Source organism: Balaenoptera borealis, assembly GCF_965194805.1.
Source record: "Balaenoptera borealis genome assembly, chromosome: 7".
Taxonomy (NCBI): domain Eukaryota; kingdom Metazoa; phylum Chordata; class Mammalia; order Artiodactyla; family Balaenopteridae; genus Balaenoptera; species Balaenoptera borealis.
The window spans coordinates 119,317,797-119,339,554 of NC_138864.1; the positions used below are offsets into that span (position 1 = coordinate 119,317,797).

At 38.5% G+C, this 21,758-nt stretch overlaps 1 protein-coding gene across 3 annotated transcripts in view; it reads right to left on the reverse strand.

Moving 5' to 3' along the window:
* The window catches only part of TPK1 (thiamin pyrophosphokinase 1), a 344,192-nt gene that overhangs the window by 137,322 nt on the left and 185,112 nt on the right, over positions 1–21,758 (reverse strand). For 2 of the 3 annotated variants that reach the window (XM_082400498.1, XM_082400499.1), the window contains exon 7: positions 7,064–7,210. The exons of the other annotated variant lie outside the window; for it this stretch is intronic. In XM_082400498.1, coding sequence (XP_082256624.1) covers positions 7,064–7,210 — 147 coding nt within the window. The remainder of the gene's footprint in view (positions 1–7,063; positions 7,211–21,758) is intronic. 3 annotated transcript variants of the gene reach the window in all.

Here is a 21,758-nt window from a genome sequence, read left to right on the forward strand (position 1 = left end):
CCACTTTGAAGAGTGTTTAGGTCAGACATTGAGTGGCAGGACTTTCCCAGAGAAGGAAGCTTAGGTGGGTGCAGGACAGAGGAAGGAAGGAAGGGGGGATAGCAATTTGCCTTGTGGAAGAGGAAAGAGAGACTGAGCAGGCTCTGAGTGGCAGGCCGTTTACAGACTTGAAATGCCTAGCGGTCCTCTTCTAGGCATCGCGGCATGAAATCTACTTCATTCTCAGCATAAATTTTCTTTCAAGGAACTGCTGCGCGTAACCTTGGGAAAATCACTTTACCTTTAAGTGTCTGCAATTGCTCATCTATAAAACGATCTCTCAGACTCTATACTATTTACACCAATACTGAATGGTTGTATGCTACTGTGTAATTTATACAAAAGATTCTAAGATGCCAAGCAACAACAAAAACTGAGAAGATACAGGGGGAGAGTGAAATGATAATCCAAAGAAAGGAATTATAATTGGATAATAAATACTGAGAAGATTATCAGTGTTGTCTATAGAGTCCCCTCACTCTAAATCACTCTGAGAATCACTTCTCTGGTGTTATCACTGATGAGATGGTGCTGGACGTGTGGACAGACAGATCCAAACCCCTGGTTCTCTGCAGAAACCATCATGCACGCCAAATCTACATCATGAATATTCAGCTTCTTTCTATCAGACCATTAACATCTTTCTATCATATTCATTACCAGCATTTCAAATGTATAATGGAGAAAATGTCAGGACTTTACACAGTAAATAATTGATCTAATGAGAGGAAAAAAACACGCAGTAGGAAACATGGCTAAGACCATGAGGAAGAAATATTTACAACGTATGTAGAAGTTTGTTCAACTGAGATAAAAACCGACAGCGTCGCTCTGTAACACCGTCCTCTTATACATCAGACACTGGAATCCTGAACAGGGATCACTGAACGAGGTTTGGGATAACGCAAAAGGCATGCCTTATTAACTCTCGGACAGCTCATTTTTTGGTCATAAATCCTATTAACTTGTATTACCAACTGCCATAAAACTTGGAGATAAAAGATAATTTATGCTCAGTGTACAGAAGCTAATGTTTCTGGACTCCTGAGAAGCACAGGACCAGAAAATGAGAAAGTATGTATGTGAAATCTGGAGCCATCCACACCCTGCATAGTTAGTGCGACAAACACGCTCTGGGCACCTGGCTGCCTTCATGGGGAACACAGCCTAACCCGTCACTGACATCAGCGGGGTTTCATGGCTAAAATGTCTCTCACCATTTTCATAAAATCTCCTGCTCATAAAAGGGCATGATGTCTTATTAAGAACACATTTTTGGGGGGTAAAAGAGGGATGGTGACTCTTCAGGGAGGGGTTGTTAGGCATTCTATTTTTAATTTGCTATTTTAAAATGGCAGTTTAAACATCCCTTCAAAGTAAACGCTACCTACTGAGGTTTTTCACTTATGATGACATCTGACCCGCAGCAAGTGAAATATGCCAAAATACAATCGAAAAGACATTATCTTCTAAAAAGTCAACCAGCTAAAAACTTCCAGTCTTCCAAATTTATATAGACCTGGAAGTACACTATTGTCTTTTTTTTTTTTAACATCTTTATTGGAGTATAATTTCTTTACAGTGTTGTGTTAGTTTCTGCTGTATAACAAACTGAATCAGCTATTTGTAATTAACAAAAATGAGTCATAGGAAGTGGACTGAAAAGAGAATTAGATGAAAGATTTTAGGCTGCAACAATCTACACAGCTTTAACTGAATGGCTCTCGACATACAGGCCTGTCCCAAATGACTGACGTACCCTTAATGAATGAAGGATGATGGCTTATTTACACAACACGGTCTCACGAGAGTCTCGTATGTAGAGAAAGGAACACAGAACATTACAGAAACATTAAGATGAGTTGAGGGTTGGGAGGCTTTTTTTAGAAAAATCAAGAGAAGCACATTTTAGTTCCATGGTCCAGGGCTATCCCAGCCACTTAACCGTCACAGAGCAAATACAAGCACTAAAACATTTATCAGCCAAACACACAGGTCCCATAAGACATCTCACACCTCCTGCTATTATCTTCAATTTCACACAACCTAGAATTATAGAACCAATTCTAGAAGACACTGTCCTCAAAAATAATACTCATAATAATTAACATTTATATTGAATTCTACCACTTTTGATATATTTTAGCAAAGTTTGATGGCAATCTCATTTAATCTGTTTAAATAACAAAGATTCTTGCTGTAGGTAGATTTTGTTATAGTTGAGGAAAATGCAGAGTGTTATTTTTGTTTAATTTCAGGGTAAAGCCACAAGGTAGGATATACCCTTAAGGTGCATCCAAGATCAATCTTATTTGAAAAGAATACTGTAGAGAATTTATGTGTGTGTGTGTGTGTGTGTGTGTGTGTGTGTGTGTGTGTGTGTGTGTGTATGCATACACTATGGATAATGACCAGCCTGCAGACTGTGACTTGTTTTAAGAGTTCGTCATTTCCATCTCAGCCCATTAATCCCATGAAGAAGGAAATGTAGTGCAGTGGAAAAACTGCTGAGTCAAAACACTGCCGTGTGATTCTTAGGATCTGTCCTGCTTGCCTCCCAGGACTGTTATGAAGCTCAAATGACATGCTTCTTGTACAAGTCCCCAAATTATCTCCTTTCTCAAGAATAGCTATTTGATGACTTTCAATTAAAAAGTACATTTAAAACATTTTGAAAGCATTCTTTATCTGTCACTGAAGCAAACCAGATTGACTTCCTTAGTCTAGCACCAAAATATTTGAAAATGGTTTCAATTTACGTTTATGGTATGTCCGTCCTGATTGTGACTACAATAAGCCCTGTTAACAAGGAACAGTATCCCGTAGACATCCATCCTGAATATGCACACTACCTAATACAGATGCGTACTTTACTACATATGCCACATATAACACAGAGATAAATGAAAATACATCTTACAGAGTCATTTCAGCTCCAACGTTGCGTGTTCCATTTCTAGGATATAGGCTGCTTCTGTTCAATAATCAGCTTTTAATTTATTTTTAGTGTTAATCACATTTCATAAGTGTACAATTAAAACTGCTTAAAAATATGGTAGAGTGTTTAAGACTGATTCGTATCTTAAGCCCTCAAACATACTCGTTTTGGCTTTTGCAGTTGCCCTGATTGCTGTCTAACTACTCTCTCACTAAAAGTGACTGAGAAGCAGAGACCTGGGATGTGCCCCCTGGGAAAGATGAGCAGAACCAACCCTACTGAGCCCCCAGAGGAAAGTCTGTGCTAAACATTCTCACTCCTCTCATGCAATGGAGAGGGTATGGTCTTGCGTGAACTTTCTGCCTCACACTATGTAATACTTACTTGATAGGGTAAGGTAATTTTCTAGCTGTTTCAGTAAGACAAAATCAAAATGACCAGAGAGAGATTCTAGAGGACATGGTGTATGCAGGCACACTTACCATGATTACTATGTTTGGGGAACTGGGGACTCTCCTTCAACGATTAAAGTCTGACATATCATAAATGAAAAAAAAAAAAAAGATGATTATGTCACAGAACATAATCTCTGTCTTTGACAGAGACAATGGTCTGTGCTCAGTCATCTTCCTGGCCCACAGCCTTCCTCTCTTAGACCACCTCACACTGAGCTGGGGCAGTGTAACCGTGTTCCCACCAAAGGTGACACAAGCCACAGCCAGGCATGGCCTTTAAAAACATGCAGTGCCACTCTTTACAGTAACCTTTTTTCCTCTGGACTCAACATGTTCCCAATTGGCTTGGATATAAAATGGAGGATACTGCCCAAATCACACCAGATTTTCCGTGAATGAGAAAAAAAAATTAAGCTTAATCTCAGTTAAGCCTCTGAGATTTGGGGGTTAATTATCACTGCAACATACACAGGGTAGATTAGTACCCTGGCCAACTGACAACAATTAAAAAAGCTAGAAAAAAATTAAAGGGAATCTTTCAAAATGCATCAAACATCTTTTTCTTTTTTTCAAAGAATATTCAAAAGCCAAAAACTAAGTTTTGATTGAAAAAGAACACCAATCTACCTTTCACCTTACAGGCATTTGAGTTTTACCAAATCAGATGAACTTGAGTTTCAGTTGCTTAGGCCTCCAAGTATGGAAGGTCATTAGGAGAGCAAGCCTGAGCAACGTAGGAGTGTAAAAGGAGACTGCACCAATTCAGTGGAGATTGTCAGAGACAAGACGAATATAAAGGATACTCCCATGTGAATGCTAGGAAAGCTGTCCAGCCAAACCTTGGCTAAGAAGAGGAACAAGTCTTCCTTGGGCATCTGTAATTGGAAGTCAAACTCCCAGCAGAATTAGCTTCAAAATACATACCACCGAGATGGTCCAAAAAAGTCTCAAACAAAAGGTCCTAAGTTATTAGTGCCTATAAATAACTGGGTTAGAAGTCCACTCTGAATTCTCCTTGGACTCACTTTTAACTCCTTCTATAACTAATTCCCACAGGTAAAGTTCTCAGAAATATGAGGTCATGGCTAAAAATCACAAAGTATGGAATGAATCAAGGTTACAAAATAGAAAAGCAAAAGAGAACATAAAAGATAGATGACTTATAAAGACTGAAGATAGCAGAATTTTTCTAGACTATAAAGGAAGTAGGACAATTATGTTTTAAGAGTCTTTAAAATGTGAGTAAAGGGAAAGCTTGTAAGAGAGATGAATCATGGCAGGAATAGCCTTTGCTACTGAAAGGATGAGTTTAGTAGCAAAATAGAACAGCTAACGCAGAAGAGTGAAGTGGATTGCAGAGGTGATGAGGAACTTCAGAACGCAGCCCAGAGAGATTAAGACAGAAAATACAAGAGACAAGTTCTGAGATATATATGATACAATTAGAGGATCACATATATGCTTAATTGGAGTTGCAGAAGAAGGGAGAAAGAAAACGGGGGATGAGACAATATTTGAAAGCATAATGGTGGAGAGTTTTCCAAACTGAGGACAGACAGCAATCTATAGATGGAGGAATTCCAAGAAATCCCAAGCTGAATACATTTTAGGAAGTCTACAATTATACAATGAAGATATAGAATACCAAAGATAATGAAAAGATCTTAAGAGCAGAAGTCATTTTTAGATGTGGTTTTTGCTATCAGTTAATCTTCCAATTTTACTTTGCAAAAATCATTGCACTCCATCTAGTTACCTCTTAGCCAGAGTGTTTACATAGAGACAAGTTACAGTTGACTATTTTAGCATTCACAGCATCATAAAATCATTATAAAATAATAAAGCTCAGTGCTTCACAACTGTAGAGAGTTTCACGCTTCAGAAACTGTTGGGAAAGTCCAGGTATTTAAAAAACCTCTAATCAGAAATCTAAGAAGCGTATCTGTGCATGTCAGACTGCTAACTGAAATCTTCTAATGACTTCCCATAGCTTATGGCAAACAAGTTCACACTGTAGTATGTAGAGTTCAAGGCTCTTCAGAGGCAGGATCCAAAGTAGTCTTCTGAGTCTGATCTTTCGAAATTTTCCATATGGCTGCTCAGAATTACCTGTAGGTGCCACAACGTGCCCTTCAGCTCTATCTTTCTTTAGTGGCTCCTTCTAACTGGAATGACTTTCCCATCATCTTCAATAACAGACATCCACTCATCCTTCGAGAGTCTGCTGAAATGTAAGCTCAACACCATCTATGTTCCATGAAAGGAAGGGTTTTTTTTGTTGTCGTTGTTGTTTGCTGCTGTATCCCCAGAAAAGTACCTGACATATAGCAGGTACTCAAGAAATATTTCTTGGGAATTCCCTGCTGGCCCAGTAGTTAGGACTCCAGGCTTTCACTGCCGAGGGCCGGGGTTCAATCCCTGGTCAGGGAACTAGGATCCCACAAGCCATACAGCAGCCAAAAAAAAAAAAAAAAAATTGTTGAATTAATTAAGTAAATAAAATGTGAGTGCCTCTTTGAAGCATTTCCTTACACACCCATACACCCATGACCAGATTATATAATCTTTCATCATCTTTATGTACTAACCTTTTGACCTTGCTTTATGTCTGTGTTTTATAAATGTCTTCTTCACTAGACATATACTAGAGAGTAAAGAACATATGTTACTATTTCTGTTTAATCTTCAATTGCCCAGCAGTGCAACAGGTAGGTAGCAGGCACTCCGTAACTGTTTGTTGACCAAATAAATGGACACTATGGAGTTTGAAAACCGAATTCTTCAGCTTCCTTTTCGCATCTCACAGGAAGTATTCCAGAAAGCAACAAAGCCAGGCAATGCAAAGAGCCAGAAAAAAATGCACAACTGGCTGAACGATGGTAAGCGTGCATTATACTTGCCATATTAACCAAACAACAGTTTTTAGGTAATGACAAGCTACAGATGATGAATAGCAGACGGACTGAAAGCAAAGCTATAAGTAGCACATTACACTGAGAGGCAAAAAAGAAAAAAAAAACAACTGTCCACTGTGTTTAAAAAATGTTGCCAAACAATCATTTTTCAAACTGAAATACACTCATCAACCTCATAAAACATGTTTATATAATAAGAATTCTGTTCTAAGCACTACACTGATAGAAAATTTCCTTGATGTTTATCATTGGAAATGAATGACATCATCATGAGAGTGAAATTAACAAGCAAGCAACTTATGAACAGTAAAAGCTCAAGACTTTAAGTGCTTAACAAAATCAAATACAGTTTCCAATTACAACGACAACACTGAAAATATACAAGAATTCCATTTGAAATGTTTGCCAAGCTTTGTGCTTTCTCTGCTGAGATTTTTCTCAAGTGGCAATCATATTCAGCTGCTCAAAATGCAAAAATGCTAAATTTAATTCTTAGTCAATTTAATTTAAAAACTTTTGTTTTGTTTTGTTTTGTTTTTCTGAGTACAATGAGGCTTCTCCTCCACCTGTTTCCCATTCAGCCACAAGTAATCAAACACATCAACTTCACTCACAGTTCAAATACATAAACGGGGCAGATGTTTTCTCCTTGTGTACGAAAATGTTACAGGTTTTGTGGAAGCAAAGCGCTGACATTGTATTTAATCCTCACTTACCGGCTGGAGCAGGTAGATGAGAGATTCCTCTTGGATTATTATAATTGGCAAAGGAGTGATTTGAGTCGCTTGGAACAAAGTGCTCACTGACGCCATAATCTGGTCAAAACGCCCAGCAAGTCCTCCCAAGGTCACAATCATATCTACCTAAGAAAGCAAAGGAAAACCAGCAGTCACATATTTAAGGACTTTTAAAAAAATAAATAAAAAAAAAAATTAAATAACATCAAACACTTCCATAGAGCTCTCAGTACCCTATTTTATTAGATAAGCCATGAAGAAATGGCAGACATCGTTTGTGCTGTTCAGATGAAGGAATTAAGTCACAAGATTGGTGAGTGGCAGTCAGGCTTCAATAGGTTTCCGCATCTGCCTATTCACCTGGAAAACTAGCCAACTCTTCCTTTAAGACTCTGTTCCATGTCCCTTCCATGTGGAAGTCTCCCTGATTTCACAATTGGTGCCTCTCCCATCCACTCCTCACAGCATCCCTGTGGGCACTTTGATCACCCAACAGTGAGTGAGCCCCCCCTAGAACCCAGGTATCTTAAGGACTTGTACTGGCTTTTCACCGAACCTAGTAAGTTGCCTAAACTCTCTGTACCTCATTTTTATGTTTACATGTAAAAACTGGATAATAATTACCAATTGAGAGGGTTGTTGGGGGGATTAAATGAGGTAACTAAATGGGTTAATAAGTGCAAAGCATTTTTTTTTTAATTTATTTTTGGCTGTGTTGGGTCTTCGTTTCGTGCGAGGGCTTTCTCTACTTGCGGCGAGCGGGGGCCACTCTTCATCGCGGTGCGCGGGCCTCTCACTATCACGGCCTCTCTTGTTGCGGAGCACAGGCTCCAGACGCGTAGGCTCAGTAGTTGTGGCTCACGGGCCTAGGTGCTCCGCGGCATGTGGGATCTTCCCAGACCAGGGCTCGAACCCGTGTCCCCTGCATTAGCAGGCAGATTCTCAACCACTGTGCCACCAGGGAAGCCCAGTGCAAAGCATTTAAAACATGTTCACAACACAGTGATTGTTTAAAAAGTGTTAGCTACTCATCTATTGTATTATTTTCAGTATATTACATTTATATGACTATTTTTATTACTGTTACATGTCGTTTGGTATGTTCTTTCTTTTCATTCAACACTTTAAGCAAAGCATTTCCTATGACTACAGCATAGTTTGTTTCAATGTTCCCCTGTTGTTGAAAATACATCTCCATGATGTTTGTATAGAAAATGACCGTGATGCTTTCCTGACACAGAAGACAATGGTTAAAGGACGGCTGCAGGGCCGTGGGGGGGCAGAGCAGCAGTCTCCTCCTGCGTAAGGCAGCCGGCCCAAGGTCTTCAGGAGAGTGAAGAAGAGGCCCTGCCTGGTCTCGTTCCTTCTGCTGGTCAGCCTGATCTTGTGCTGTATCAGCAGAGTCAAAGCTGGTATACTGGTCAGGAAAAAGGAAAGACTGAAGGGCTTAGTTAAAATATTATAATAAGAAAACCTTACATACAATAAAAACTGACAGCTATAATCACTCTACCTGGAATAAAATAGAAATTATTTACAGATAGGAAGTATTTGGCCTTTAGTTTTAAAATAGTGCATTTTAAAAGCTCAGGTAACATTTGGTCTGAAGAAGGCATGATTTTAGAAGAGTAACACGTCACCCCAGCACCGGTATAACCTGTTCAGTCTCTAGAGGAACAGAAAGTGGCTTAAGCTCCACAAAGCCAAAGGCTGTGCTTCTCTGGTCCACAGGTTGTGGCCCTGGTCCTCTGCACAGTGCCTAACATGTACAAGGCCTCAAATGTCTGATGAATGAATAAGTGAAGACACTGCAAGAAAGAACTAGTCAGCCTAAGGAAGAAAGAGATTCATTGCCATACTACAGGAGTATATACATCAGAATGGGATTCCATAAAAACATAAAAAAGTAAACTACACAGAAAAATTAAGAAATTTGGAATGAGTTTCCTATTTTTGACCTTTTCAGAGTATAGGGAGAATATACTTTTATTCTTTTGAACTTTTATTTTGAATAAGATGCTCAGGTCAAAGCTAGAATATTTTAAGACAAGTATACCACACATCTAGAGGATCTAATATTTTCTTTGGAGATCTTTCTAGAACTCCGAGAATTAGATTTGAGGCAGAGGAAGGCCGTGCACTCTAGGAAGCATGTATTACTCCTAATACACAGGTGAAGACTGGGACATCTTAGTCTTCAGAAGAAACTTACAAACCTTTGTTTGGGGTATCAAATCCGGTAATCGCTCCTGGTCGTGTTTAGGAAACGTTATTAGTAAAGCCACTCCAGACTGGAGGGGAAAAGGCCCAGAAATTATATAGGACCTCAGAAGAACTAAAGAGAATTTGCTTTAAACTGAAGAGAAAGACACTAAAAAAAGTTATATATGAAATATAAAGTAGAGAAATTTCTAAGGCTCTAGTAAAAAGCACATGCATAGTCCTATCTACATAATCCTAAATTCATATCAGAATCAAGGCCTGATGATAAAATAGTTTATTCACTATGCAGATTCTGGAATCCTTTTTTTAGGTTCTCAATTTTTCATTACTATACTCCAAGCCTTGAGGGATCCCATAACCTTTAAGGCTGAAACTTAATCCACATCTTCCACACTGGGATATCATGATGAATCAGCAATATCTGTAAACCAGTCATTGAATTTTTCAGAATAAAGAAGCAGCGAGATTACTTCTCATCACTACTCATTTTCCCCACAGGAAGTATTTATATCCAGACTGATCAAAAACATTAGAGGATCAATGCAAGCTGCAGGGCGGGCAGGAGGAGCCAGCCCAGGGCGGTTTCTGTAGTTCCTCAGCTCTGGTTAGAAGTAGGACATCTGATATTCACAGAGATAGAAGAAAGAAGACAGACACCAACCCTGTATATTTACATAAGACTTTACAAGCCTAGATTTATGCCTTTAGGACAGCAATGCCACTGGGAAAGAGTGTTCAATCGAAAGCAGGCTATTTACAGACTGCCAGGATACCTTTTCTATCTGGATCCAAAGCCCTGTGCATTTACTTCTTACATTACCCAGTGTACTGTAAATTTTTAAAACATGGTATTTTCTGGATGCCTCAGCATCCCCACAAACAGGCTGTAAGCACCTGGCACAGAGGACCAGGTGCACCAGGGTGATAGTATGGTCTCTGTCACAAGTTCCCCTTTGTGCCCTCCTCTGACTGACCTAGTGACATTCAAACACACCAGTGACAGCCTCTCAAGCTTTTGCTTGTGTCCCCACCCAGACCCCCCAAAAGGCACTTCTCTCTCTGCTGGCTCCCCACCTGCTTGGTTAAGCTCACACCCTGTGCCCTCCTCCCATGAGGCCCCTGCGTGGCCCACTGCCTGCCTTCCTCTCTAGGATCTGTGAGCATTACAGCCCTTTAATTCCATACGCCTCTCCTTGGTGCCAACTCCGCATCTGCATGTGTCTGCACCAGTTTGATCAACAAAATCCACCAATTATTCTTTACAGCACACCCAGTTATACTTTGTTACGACTGCTGATGTACTTGTATATCTCTCCATCTAGAGGAGGCCTATCGATCACAGATGCCAGCCGCAGCGTGTGCGACATGGCAGACAGCAAGCATTTACTGAGCTTCCCCGAAGCATAGAAAATCAGGGAAAATTGAATAAATAACCAGAGAGGCAAGAAGCTGATTATTAGGCTGAGTTAACGCCATCTAAATCCTACAAAACAGTACTTCCCTACTTGGCAAGGATTCTAACAGTTAGTAGCTTTTGAAAAGAATAACTTATTTCACATGTGTTACCCTGGGTAGTATTTATCGATCATTTACCATGTGTTAGCTACTATTCTAAACACTTAGGATAGATCAGTAAACAAGACAAAAACTCCTGCCTTCATGGAATTGATATTCAAATGGAGGACAATATATGTATAACTGAATCACTTTGCTGTACACCTGAAACTAACACAACATTGTTAATCAACTATACTCCAATATAAAATAAAAATTAAAAATAAATTAATTAAAAAAACCGATGGAGGACAATACGCAATTATTAAAAATAGAAAATAAGTATATTAGTTGGGATGTGAAAAGATGGCGAGTCCTACAGGGGAATAAGAGAGTAGGAAAAGAGAGATGAAAAATGCTAGGCTGGGAAGAGCTCCCACTTCAAACAAGATAGCCAGGGCAGGCTCCGTCGGAAAGGTAAGAGAGGAGCAGCAAAGACCTGAAAGAGATGAGGGAGCCAGTCAGGTACAGACACCTGGAGCCAGACCCATCAGAAAACAGACTGTAGTAAGGCTCTGAAGCAGTGACGTGGCCCCAGGCATTTTCAAAGAATGTCAGGAGGCTAGTCGTGAGAACTGAATGAGAAATTAGTAGGAGGAATCATTAAAATCTAAATGCTAGATCTGTATAGAGCCTTGGTAAGCCACGGTAAAGTCCTCAATTTTATTAGCATTAAGTGGAAAGCCATTTTGAGCAGAGGGGGGACATGATGTATATATTTTTAAAAGTCACCATGCTGGGTGTCTGGAGAACAAACTGTGTGGAGGCAAAGAAGAAAACCAGGAGATCGTTAAGAGATCAGCACAGTCATACAGACAAGAGACAACTTTGCTAGTCCCATCACTTCATCAAAAACTACCACCAGTGACATCCTATTGCAAAACCCAATGGTCAGTTCTCAGTTCGGACATTATTCGATCCATCAGCAACATCTGACAAGTTTATTCTTACCTCCTCCTGGATGAAGTCTCTTCCAGAAAGATGGGCTTCCAGCAAACCATACTGCCTTGATCTCACTGGTTGTGTCTTCTCAGGAACCAACTTAACGCTTTGGAGTGGTCCAGAGCAAGGTCCTTAATTCTATTCTGTCATTACATCCTCTCCCTTGGTGTTCTCAGGCAGCCTTGTAGCTTTAAATACCATCAATGTCAGCACTTCCTAACTGTGTATCTTCAGTCCAGACCTCTCTCCTCAATTCCAGCCTCATATATTCAATTGCTTACTTGACATCTGCATTTGGAATCCAATGGAGATCTCCAAGGTTACATGATCTTTCCCTTAATCACGATCTCCCACTGTCTTCCCCACATCGGTTGCTCCAGCCAAAACTCCCAGAGTCGTTCTTGACTCCTCTCTCTCACGCCCCTTATTTATTCTCTCAGGAAATTCTACTGGTTCTAAGTTCAGTACGTATCCAAAATTTCTCCCCTCCTCACTACCTACAACCTCATCACAACCATGGCCACCAAAATCCATCAGAGGATGTGAGCCAATGTTATATCTCATGGGAAACACTGCAATAGCCTCCAACAGATCTCTGCTTCTGCCCTTATTTCTCCACAGTCTAGTCTCAATACAGTATCAAAAACAATCCTGTTAAAATGTAAATCAGATTATGACACTCTTCTGTTCAAAATCCTCCAATGGTTTTCTAATGATTTTTCTTAATAAGACATCAAAGCCTGAAATATTGGATATCCAGGTGTCTCTCTGGTCTCACCTATTTCCGTTCTCTTCCTCCTCTCGGCTCCAATCATAATTCCTTCTTCCTTTTTATCTCTTGAAGACACAAGAGTCCTTTCTATCTCTTGAAGACACAAGAGTCCTTCCTACTTCAAGGACTTTGCGTTTGCTGTTCTTTCTTCCTAGAATGCATTATCCTCAGATATTCACATGGCTAGCTTCTTTACTTATTTCATTGACTATCTATCAAAAACTTTCCCCTCTTCCATGCCAACAGATCATATCCCCATTCCCTGATTTAAATTTTCTCCTTAGTACCTCTCATTATCTAACCCCATGCTAAATATTTTATTTATTTAGCTTGTCTTATTATGTGTCACTCTAATTAGACTAAAATTAAATGATGGCAGAGATTTTTCTGTCTCTAGTGTTTAGAATACAGCATGGCACATTATTATTTACCTGTTGGTGTCTCAAATATTTGTTGAATAAATGGAGAAATAAAACAAGGGTTGAAGGATAGTGAAAGCGCATGGTCAATGGATCAGAGTACTGGTGGAGTCAAAGAATTGCTGAAGTCAGGGGCAAACGGGTGAGTCAAATGGATAAAACAGAGATTATGGAGGGTTTACAAATCTTGGTATAGACAAGGTCTAGGTATATTCATACAATTAACTGAGGTAAAGAGGCAAACAATATAACTAGAGGGGATAAGTTTAAGGAAACAAGAGATCAGTGTACTGGAAGGTTCATTCAAGTGTGTATGGAATTTACCATGAATTAAAACAGTACTGTTGAAAAAAATTATTGGTGACCTAGATGTTAACTTCATCAAGACAAGCAGGAAAATGACCAGGATTCTAACACATGACGACTACAGCAATGAGCAATAAGGATGATACAACCTGAGGACATGAGATTCAGAGCTTGAGTTTTTAGGGGAAAAGAGGAATCGAAGAATCAAATAGAACAGCACTGTCCAATGGCAATACAATAGGAGACACATATCGAATTTAAAATTTTCTAGTGGCTACATTTAAAAAAGTAAAAAGAGGTAAAAATTTTTAAATGTGTATTGTTTAATGTACTATATCTAAAATATCATTTTAACATGTAACCTGTATTAAACATATTGAGGTGTGGGGAAAACTAGATAATTATATACAGAAGAATAGATCTGAACCCCTATCTCATACCATCCACAAAAATTAACTTGGAATGGATTAAAGACTCAAACATAAAACCTGAAACCATAAAACTCTTAGAAAAAAACATAGGGAAAAAGGTCCTTGACATTGGTCTTAGCAACAATTTTTTAGATATGACACCAAAAACACAAGAAAAGCAAAAACAAATGAGTGGGACTGCATAGATCTAAAAACCTTTTGCAAAGCAAAAGAAACAATTAACAAAATGAAAAGGCAACCTATGGAATGGGAGAAAATATCTGCAACCATCTCTCTGATAAGAAGTTAATATCCAAAATATAAAAGGAACTCATACAGTAGCAAAAAAACAAACAATCCAATTAAAAAATGGGCAGAGGATGTGAAGAGACATTTTTTCAGAGAAGATATACAAATGGCCAACAGGTACATGCAAAGATGTTCAACATCACTAACCATTAGAGAAATGTAAATCAAAACCACAATGAGATATCACCTCATACTAGTTAGAATGGCTATTATCAAAAAGACAAGATCCTACTGTAGAGCACAGGGAACTATATTCAATGTCCTGTGATAAACTGTAACAGAAAAAAATATAAAAAAGAATGTATATATATATATATATATATATATATGTATAACTGAGTCACTTGGTTGTACAGTAGATATGACCACAGCATTGTAAATCAATTACACTTCAATAAAATAAAATTTTTTAAAAAGACAAGAGATAACAGGTGTTGATAAGGATATAGAGAAAAGGGAACCCTTGTACACTGTTGGTGAGAATGGAAATTGGTGCAGCCACTATGAAAACAGTATGGAGGTCCCTCAAAATATTAAAAATACAACTTCTATATGACTCAGCAATCAAACTCTCTTCTGTTTCTTCTGGGTATATACATACCCAGAAGAAACAGTGTGTGTACACACACACACACACACACACACACACACACACACACACAAGAAGTCATTATCATCTTCCCATGTTCACAAACATCCTCCCATGTTCACTGCAGCGTTATTCACAATAGCCAAGATATGGAAACAACCAGACAACCAAAGTGTCTGTCAACAGATGAATGGGTAAAGAAGATTAAAAAATATGTGAGATATATTCATATATATGTATATACATATATATGTAACATACACACACACATAAATATACATGCACACAATGGAATAGTCTTCAGACATGAGAAAGAAGGAAATCCTGCCATTTGTGACAACATGGATGGACCTGGAGGATGTGAGATGCTAAGTGAGATAAGTCAGACAGCGAAAGACAAATGCTGTATGATCTCCCTTACGTGTGAAATCTAAAACAGCTGAACGCAAAGAGAGGCTAATGTCAGTTGTCAGCAGTTGCGGGGTGGGGAAAGTAAGGTGATACTGGTCAAAGGGTACAAACTTCCAGTTGAAAGATGAGTAAGTTCCAAAGATCTAATGGACAGCATGGTGACTATATTTAACAATACTGTATTGTATATTTGAAAGTTGCTAAGAGTAGATCTTAAAAGTTCTCATCACCACAACAACAAACAAAGGTAATCATGTGAGGTGATGGACTTGTTAACTAACTTTATTACTGTAATCATTCTGCAATATATATGTGTATTAAATCATCACGTTGTACACCTTAAACTTACACAGTGTTATATATCAATTATCTCATTAAAGCTGGAAAAAATATTGAGATATTCTACATTTTTTCCCACTTGGTCTTCAAAATCCTCAATGTACTTTACAGTAATGGCACATCTCAATTTAGGGTAGCTACACTTCAAGGGCTCAGGTGGCTAGTGGCTGGAGTCTTGGACCACACAGGTCTAGAAATGGCGAACAGGAGTGAAGACACCCACCCCTAATTCTGGGGACCATTCTAGAAAAAGCAGCAGGAGAAATGACAAAACAAAACAACAGCACTACTATGGCTTCAGAGAATTGCTGTCCTTAGAAAAAAGCCCAGTTTCTGTTGGAATTAGATGTGAAGACATTGTGAATACAGGGGATCTTTAACAAGGATGGACCACGAGTTTCAGAGGGCACTGAGAGAGACAGCATACATATTCCAGGGCAAGTCTGTTTATTTTAGAACACATCTGCCGTTCTCTAAAGAATGCAAGCTACTCTCAGAGACCAACACATTTTCTATCGGTTGTGATCCATTAAAGAGTCAGTGTGTGTAACTCTAAAAAGTGTTGTTACAATCCTGTTAGCTCTGCGGATAAAATATTTTAAATAATATATTTGTGCACACATAACACGAGAACATACCTATGATGCCATATTCTGTAATATAAAAATGTTAAAAATCAATTTCTAATTGATATCTATACATGTCCTACATTCAAGTCAGGGTATTTTACATGGACCCTTTTTGTTAGCAAAGGGAAAAGATGGAACAGAGATTGCTTTTGGCTCTTCATCTGCAATCATGTGTAGCAAAAAAGAACCCTGGAACCCTGGATTAATACATTGAAGACCTGACTATAGTATGGTATATTCCCTTAATAGCCATGGAACCACATACATGACTTCCTTGTGACTTAGGTGGCTCATGTATAAAGGTAAGGGATGGACTAAATTCCCTAACCTATTTTTCAAGACCCCTTTCACTTCTAACAGTCCATGTGAGGTTCTCTGGTTTCCACTCTAACAGGTTAAATAATAATTGTGTCTGTTTTGTTTAGAGAATAAATGAAAAACTTGGCTTTGTGTTATTTGCCTTAATAGAATCATGACAAGACTGGCTGAAGGATATATAACACCAAAAGGAGAAGCAATTTCATTTTTCTATTATAGCAGTAAAAACCTCTTTGATAAACAAATGACATGTTTTTCTCCATTTGTCCTCAAAAAGACTTAGATACAGCATGCACGAAGTCTACAGCAGGGACAGTGGCTGTCAGCATATTTTAATTGCATTGACTTTCCATAAACTGAATTCTGGAGATGCATAAATGGACAATTTCTTTGTGGCTCTCCCTGATAGGATGACCATACAATTTAATGTACAAGCTGAGACACTCTTGAAAGTAAAAGGGGGACATTATAAATAATTACACCAAGAATACATGCATAAACCAGGGCTATCCCATGTAAACCAAGACACACGTTTACCCTACTCTTTGAGAATTACAAGTAACATTAACATAGCCAACTTAACAAAATTAAACTCTAGGGTCTCAAAAAATTGACATTATTCTTAAGCTTCCCTTAACCTTCAAAGATCTTTACTGTACAACAGTTAGGCTTAAACAGAAGTGAAATTCTCTGGTCCAACTGTTTGATGCTCTAATTTAAAGATGGAAGACCCAATGCAGGCTATGAAGGAAATCATGGGATCAAGATAGAGGAAAAACAATAAACTGCCAACAACCCAGCAATATCAAAATATGTTTCAATAAGCCTATAAAATAATTCCAGTGATTGATGTGAAGTACAATGAAACACCAGAGAAATTAAAGACCTCAGGTTTTATGGTATCAGAATATACTGTACTGACAAACACAGGATATACCTGGCTGGATCTTGGCAGCCTGTGGAAACAATACCACAGGGATCCCATTTAAATTTCAACAAGGCCCAATGAGTCACAGTTTAATGCAAACCTGTTTGGGTGAGAAAGAAATAACGCCTCTTGCAATGGCAAGATAATGAGGCTCCCGATTTTTCTCAAATAATTTGTTCTCTATCCTCCCTGCTGCAGCCTTAACTCAGGCATCATCCTTCTCACCTGCATAACGCCACTGGCCTCCTGCCTGGCCTTTGATAACCAAGTAGTTTTCTACCTGATTATGAGAGAAAGCTTTCTACATCTCAAATCTGATCATGCCAATGTTCTGTTTCAGTACTGGCTTTCCAGAACCTACAAGATAAAGTCCAATCTCCTCCTATACCGACTCCTAAGTTACATCTGCCACTCCCACCTCATTTATGTTTTAGAAATACTTTAGTTCTCAGAACACATCACAGGATTTCAAACCTCAGTGTCTGAACTATCCCCTTTCCCCACCCTCCCTTGTAAAGTATTTCCAAAGATGCCTACCTCCACCTCCGAAAAAAAAAAGAAAACCAAACTTGTTTGGACAGAGCATTTTCATCCAACTTTGTCAAACTGCAAATACGTTATTAAGAAACGTCATAAACATGTTTACCACAAAACTTGTTTTTCAACATGTTATTGAGAGAAAAGCTTAAAAAGTAAAACAGCAGAGGAAGGGACACATTTATACCTGAAAAGTGAGCAATGTATACAAGCTTGTTTGCATTTGACAGCAAACTGTGAAGGTGATGAAAAGGATCTATGCCAGGACTCCTGACTGAAACCATAATCCCCCAGTAAAAGTTTTAGCATAAAAGCTCAGGCAGCTCATACCCTCACTGACCATCAGGAGCTTATTATGTCCCTGTACCTCTCTGGGGAGTTCAGCTTGTACAGACTGGAAGAAACTCTTGCTGCCAGAGGTCCCTGACACACTGGCACCAAGTCAGCAGCAGAGGAGGCCAGGAGAGACAGGCCTACCCCAAAAGTCAGGCCCCTCCCTACTAGTGCATTCTGTTAGCTTGTTAAAGGAAACACATGCAAACAGTGCAAGTGTTCACGTGTGATTAGGACTTTCCGTGTTGCCTACCCTTTGACATCCCAAACCTGAGAGTTTTACCTTTGACCTTGAATACTCAGAACAAAACACTCCCCTGATTCTGGTTAGTTCCTAATCTATCTTCCAGATGCAGCTGAGTTACCACCTGCACAAGGAGGGTTCAGGCTGGAGAAGGTCCACTTCCAAGGGGCTTCTCACCTGTCCTATCCTGCTTACAAGGGCATTCACTTCCAAGGCCATGAATTCTAAGAGTCAGATACCCTGTCTCATTCAGTTTGCACCTTTCAACCTATTGATACAATATGTAGCAAAGTGGCTGGTAAATATGTAACAGACATTTGTTAGATGAATGGTAACGGTTTCCATGCTTTAACTCTGGCAAACAAGACCCATCATCACCAGGCACACAGTTTAAGTCTATTTTCTAAGGTCTTTATTTATTTCTCAAATTCTTGATGGAAAGGATGACTAAAGAGTTATCCTTCAATGGACTTCCCTGGTGGCGCAGTGGATGAGACTCCGCAATCCCAATGCAGGGGACCTGGGTTCGATCCCTGGTCGGGGAACTAGATCCCAAATGCATGCTGCAACTAAGAGTTCACATGTCACGACTGAGGAGCCCTGGAGCCACACTAAGGAGCCCACCTGCTGCAACTAAAACCTGGTGCAACCAAATAAATAAATAAATATTTTTTAAAAAAGAGTTATCCTTCAAGAAGCCTGTAATTGGTTCTTTTTTTTTTTTTTTTTTTTTACTATCATTAGAATTTCCATCCAATTCAGCTTGCACACAACCATTACACTAATTTTCTAAATTATATTATGATTTTTCATTCAAAATTCTCTCACAGATTAACATCACCTGTAAATCAAAATTCAAATTCTTTACCTAGAGATTAAAGATCCTTCCTATGTGACCCCAAACAATCTTTCTGGCACTGATGACTGCTGTGACCAGTTCTACTCCTTAGAAATCTTACTGCGCACAGTGACTTTTCTTTGCTTTTTCATATTGCTGTCTGGAATCCCCCAAAACACTTTAATTTCAGATGCCCTGGTCATGACAGAGTATAGGACAATGACTGAGTTCATTCCCAGAATAATGAAATGCTTTTCTGATTTACCCTAGGCTTTGCATTTTTTAGTTAAATATTTCAAGCCTGGTTGTAATAACAGTGTTGTCTTTCCTCACAGGTCTGTCCTGAGTACTAATATTTCCATGATTAACTGGCCTATTGGTTCTGAAACCATATCAGTGAGACCCCTGGGTATGGGACATTTTTTTCCATATAAACAAAAAGCAGAATGTGAGATAGATATATATATATATATATATATAGATAGATATAGATATATATATATATGGAAATGTGTTATTTTTCCTTCCATGTAAATACACAAAGTGATGGCAAGAGCAAATTTGCATGTATTTACATTTCTCTATATCAGAAAGTGAGTGCCAAGGAGAGTTGAATAGAATAAATAAAACACATACTTGTGCTTTTTTTTTTAACATGATTTTATTCTATTATCTCTGCTGAAAATTAAATTCTTTGAAGAGTCAGGAATATACTTAAAAGTAAAGTTACATAAAATCATGGTCTGTATAAATAGCATGGATATTGTAAATCTACTGTAGGTAATTATGGTCTCCAAACCTCTCATACCATCGGGGGTCTTGAGAAATGGAAAGATGTATTATTTGTGGTTTAGAAATCCCAAAATACCTAGCATAGCATCGTCAACACAGCTGGTATTTAGTGCAAAATTAAAACTCAAAGTGTGACCTATATCATGTTCAGAAACCATTAGCTATTTGGAAGTAGAGTTTGAAAGGATATTACAGCTTGTGTAAATGTTGTCCATTCGAAGCTAAATGATTGCTTGGCAGATGAATGAAAAAGATTCAAATCTGCATTCCTGATCATCCTACTCAAAAAGCACCAGATATTTTTCACTCTGGCTAAAATTTCTATAACATACATGATGCCCTTCTAAAGTTGAACATTTGGAAGAGCACTAAGCAGTCATTCCTCCCATTCTGTGGAAAATGGGTTGTGAGGTACCAGAACCTGAAACCCCCATCCTCTTTCTCTCATCCCTCATTCATCCTCTTTCATTCCCACCACTGAGCAAGTTAAAATAGACAATTTTCAAAACCTCTGCCAACTGACTGACTTTTGGTAAGAGACGCTTTGTTCCCAGAAGATGAGTACACTTCTGTACTTGTGATCATTTTTTAATAGCTATTACCCTATCTTGCATCATCATGATTTGTTTTCTCCAAACAATATTTCTTGCTTTTGCTTCAGCCATAAAGTAAGTCTTAGCTGCATATTCTTGTCTAAAATGATAAATGAAACTCTTGGTTTCCATGTCTGGATGGATTGGATTTGGCTATTTGTAGTACTTTGGGCGCATTATTTTCCCAAAGTTTAGGGGTATAAAACTCTCCTCAGTTTTTATTGACCAGTTTATAACAGGTGGCTATCAGGCTTGCTGTAGTGCAATGCTTAGATATTGCAATCTGGTGCAATATAAATAGTTTATGTTAATTATCCCCTTTCCAACTTCTGGGAGAATAGAGACATTTTGATTGCAAATTTCGCACTTGGTCATTAACACTCTGGTTTCTGAATATGCACTGGACCGTTTTATAATGCCAAATGAGAATGTTAAAACTGTTACTGCAGTGACATTAATTACGTAAAGCTTATTTCTTGCAATGTAATAAGTTTGCTTCGGCGAATACACGTATACAAAATAGCTGATCACCTGATCATCCTCAGGTTGACTTTAAGGTAGAAGCGATGCTCCTTGCTATTGATATTTTGCTAAATGTATTCCATCTCCATAAGCATCACAGTAAACTGAGTGCAATCTGGGAGAAAATGTTTGTTCAACGATAATTTCCTCTTTCTGAAATAATTTCCTTTATTTATATGGATGCTTTAGAAAATCAGAATCTTTAGGGTCAATTTTACAGGCATCTAAAATCTCTAGTAGAAATGGATGAGGAAACAGAAATAAAATGTAATTTAAAAATGTAACTTTGAATTCAGATACTCCTATTTCCTAATGTGTTTCAAAATATTTTGACACAGCTGTTCATATGCAAAGTACATACAGTCACATATGTGTTGAGAAGGTAAGGTTCCTAGTGGATCCAGAAAAGAAGCTGATATTATCTTACTTCTACTCTAGGCACCTGTTAAGGACCAGCATGTTGACTATGGAATGCTAAGCAGAAATACTGGGAAAAGAGACGGTCATGGAAATAGAAAGACACTTTCTACTTCCAGCTACAAAGAGAGGAGAAGGATGGAGAGTGAATGCTATGGGATTCCATATTCTCTGATTCAAATGGAACTTTCCAAGATACCTAGGCTTATCACCTAACACAAAGAAGAATGTGTTTCTATGTATATATCT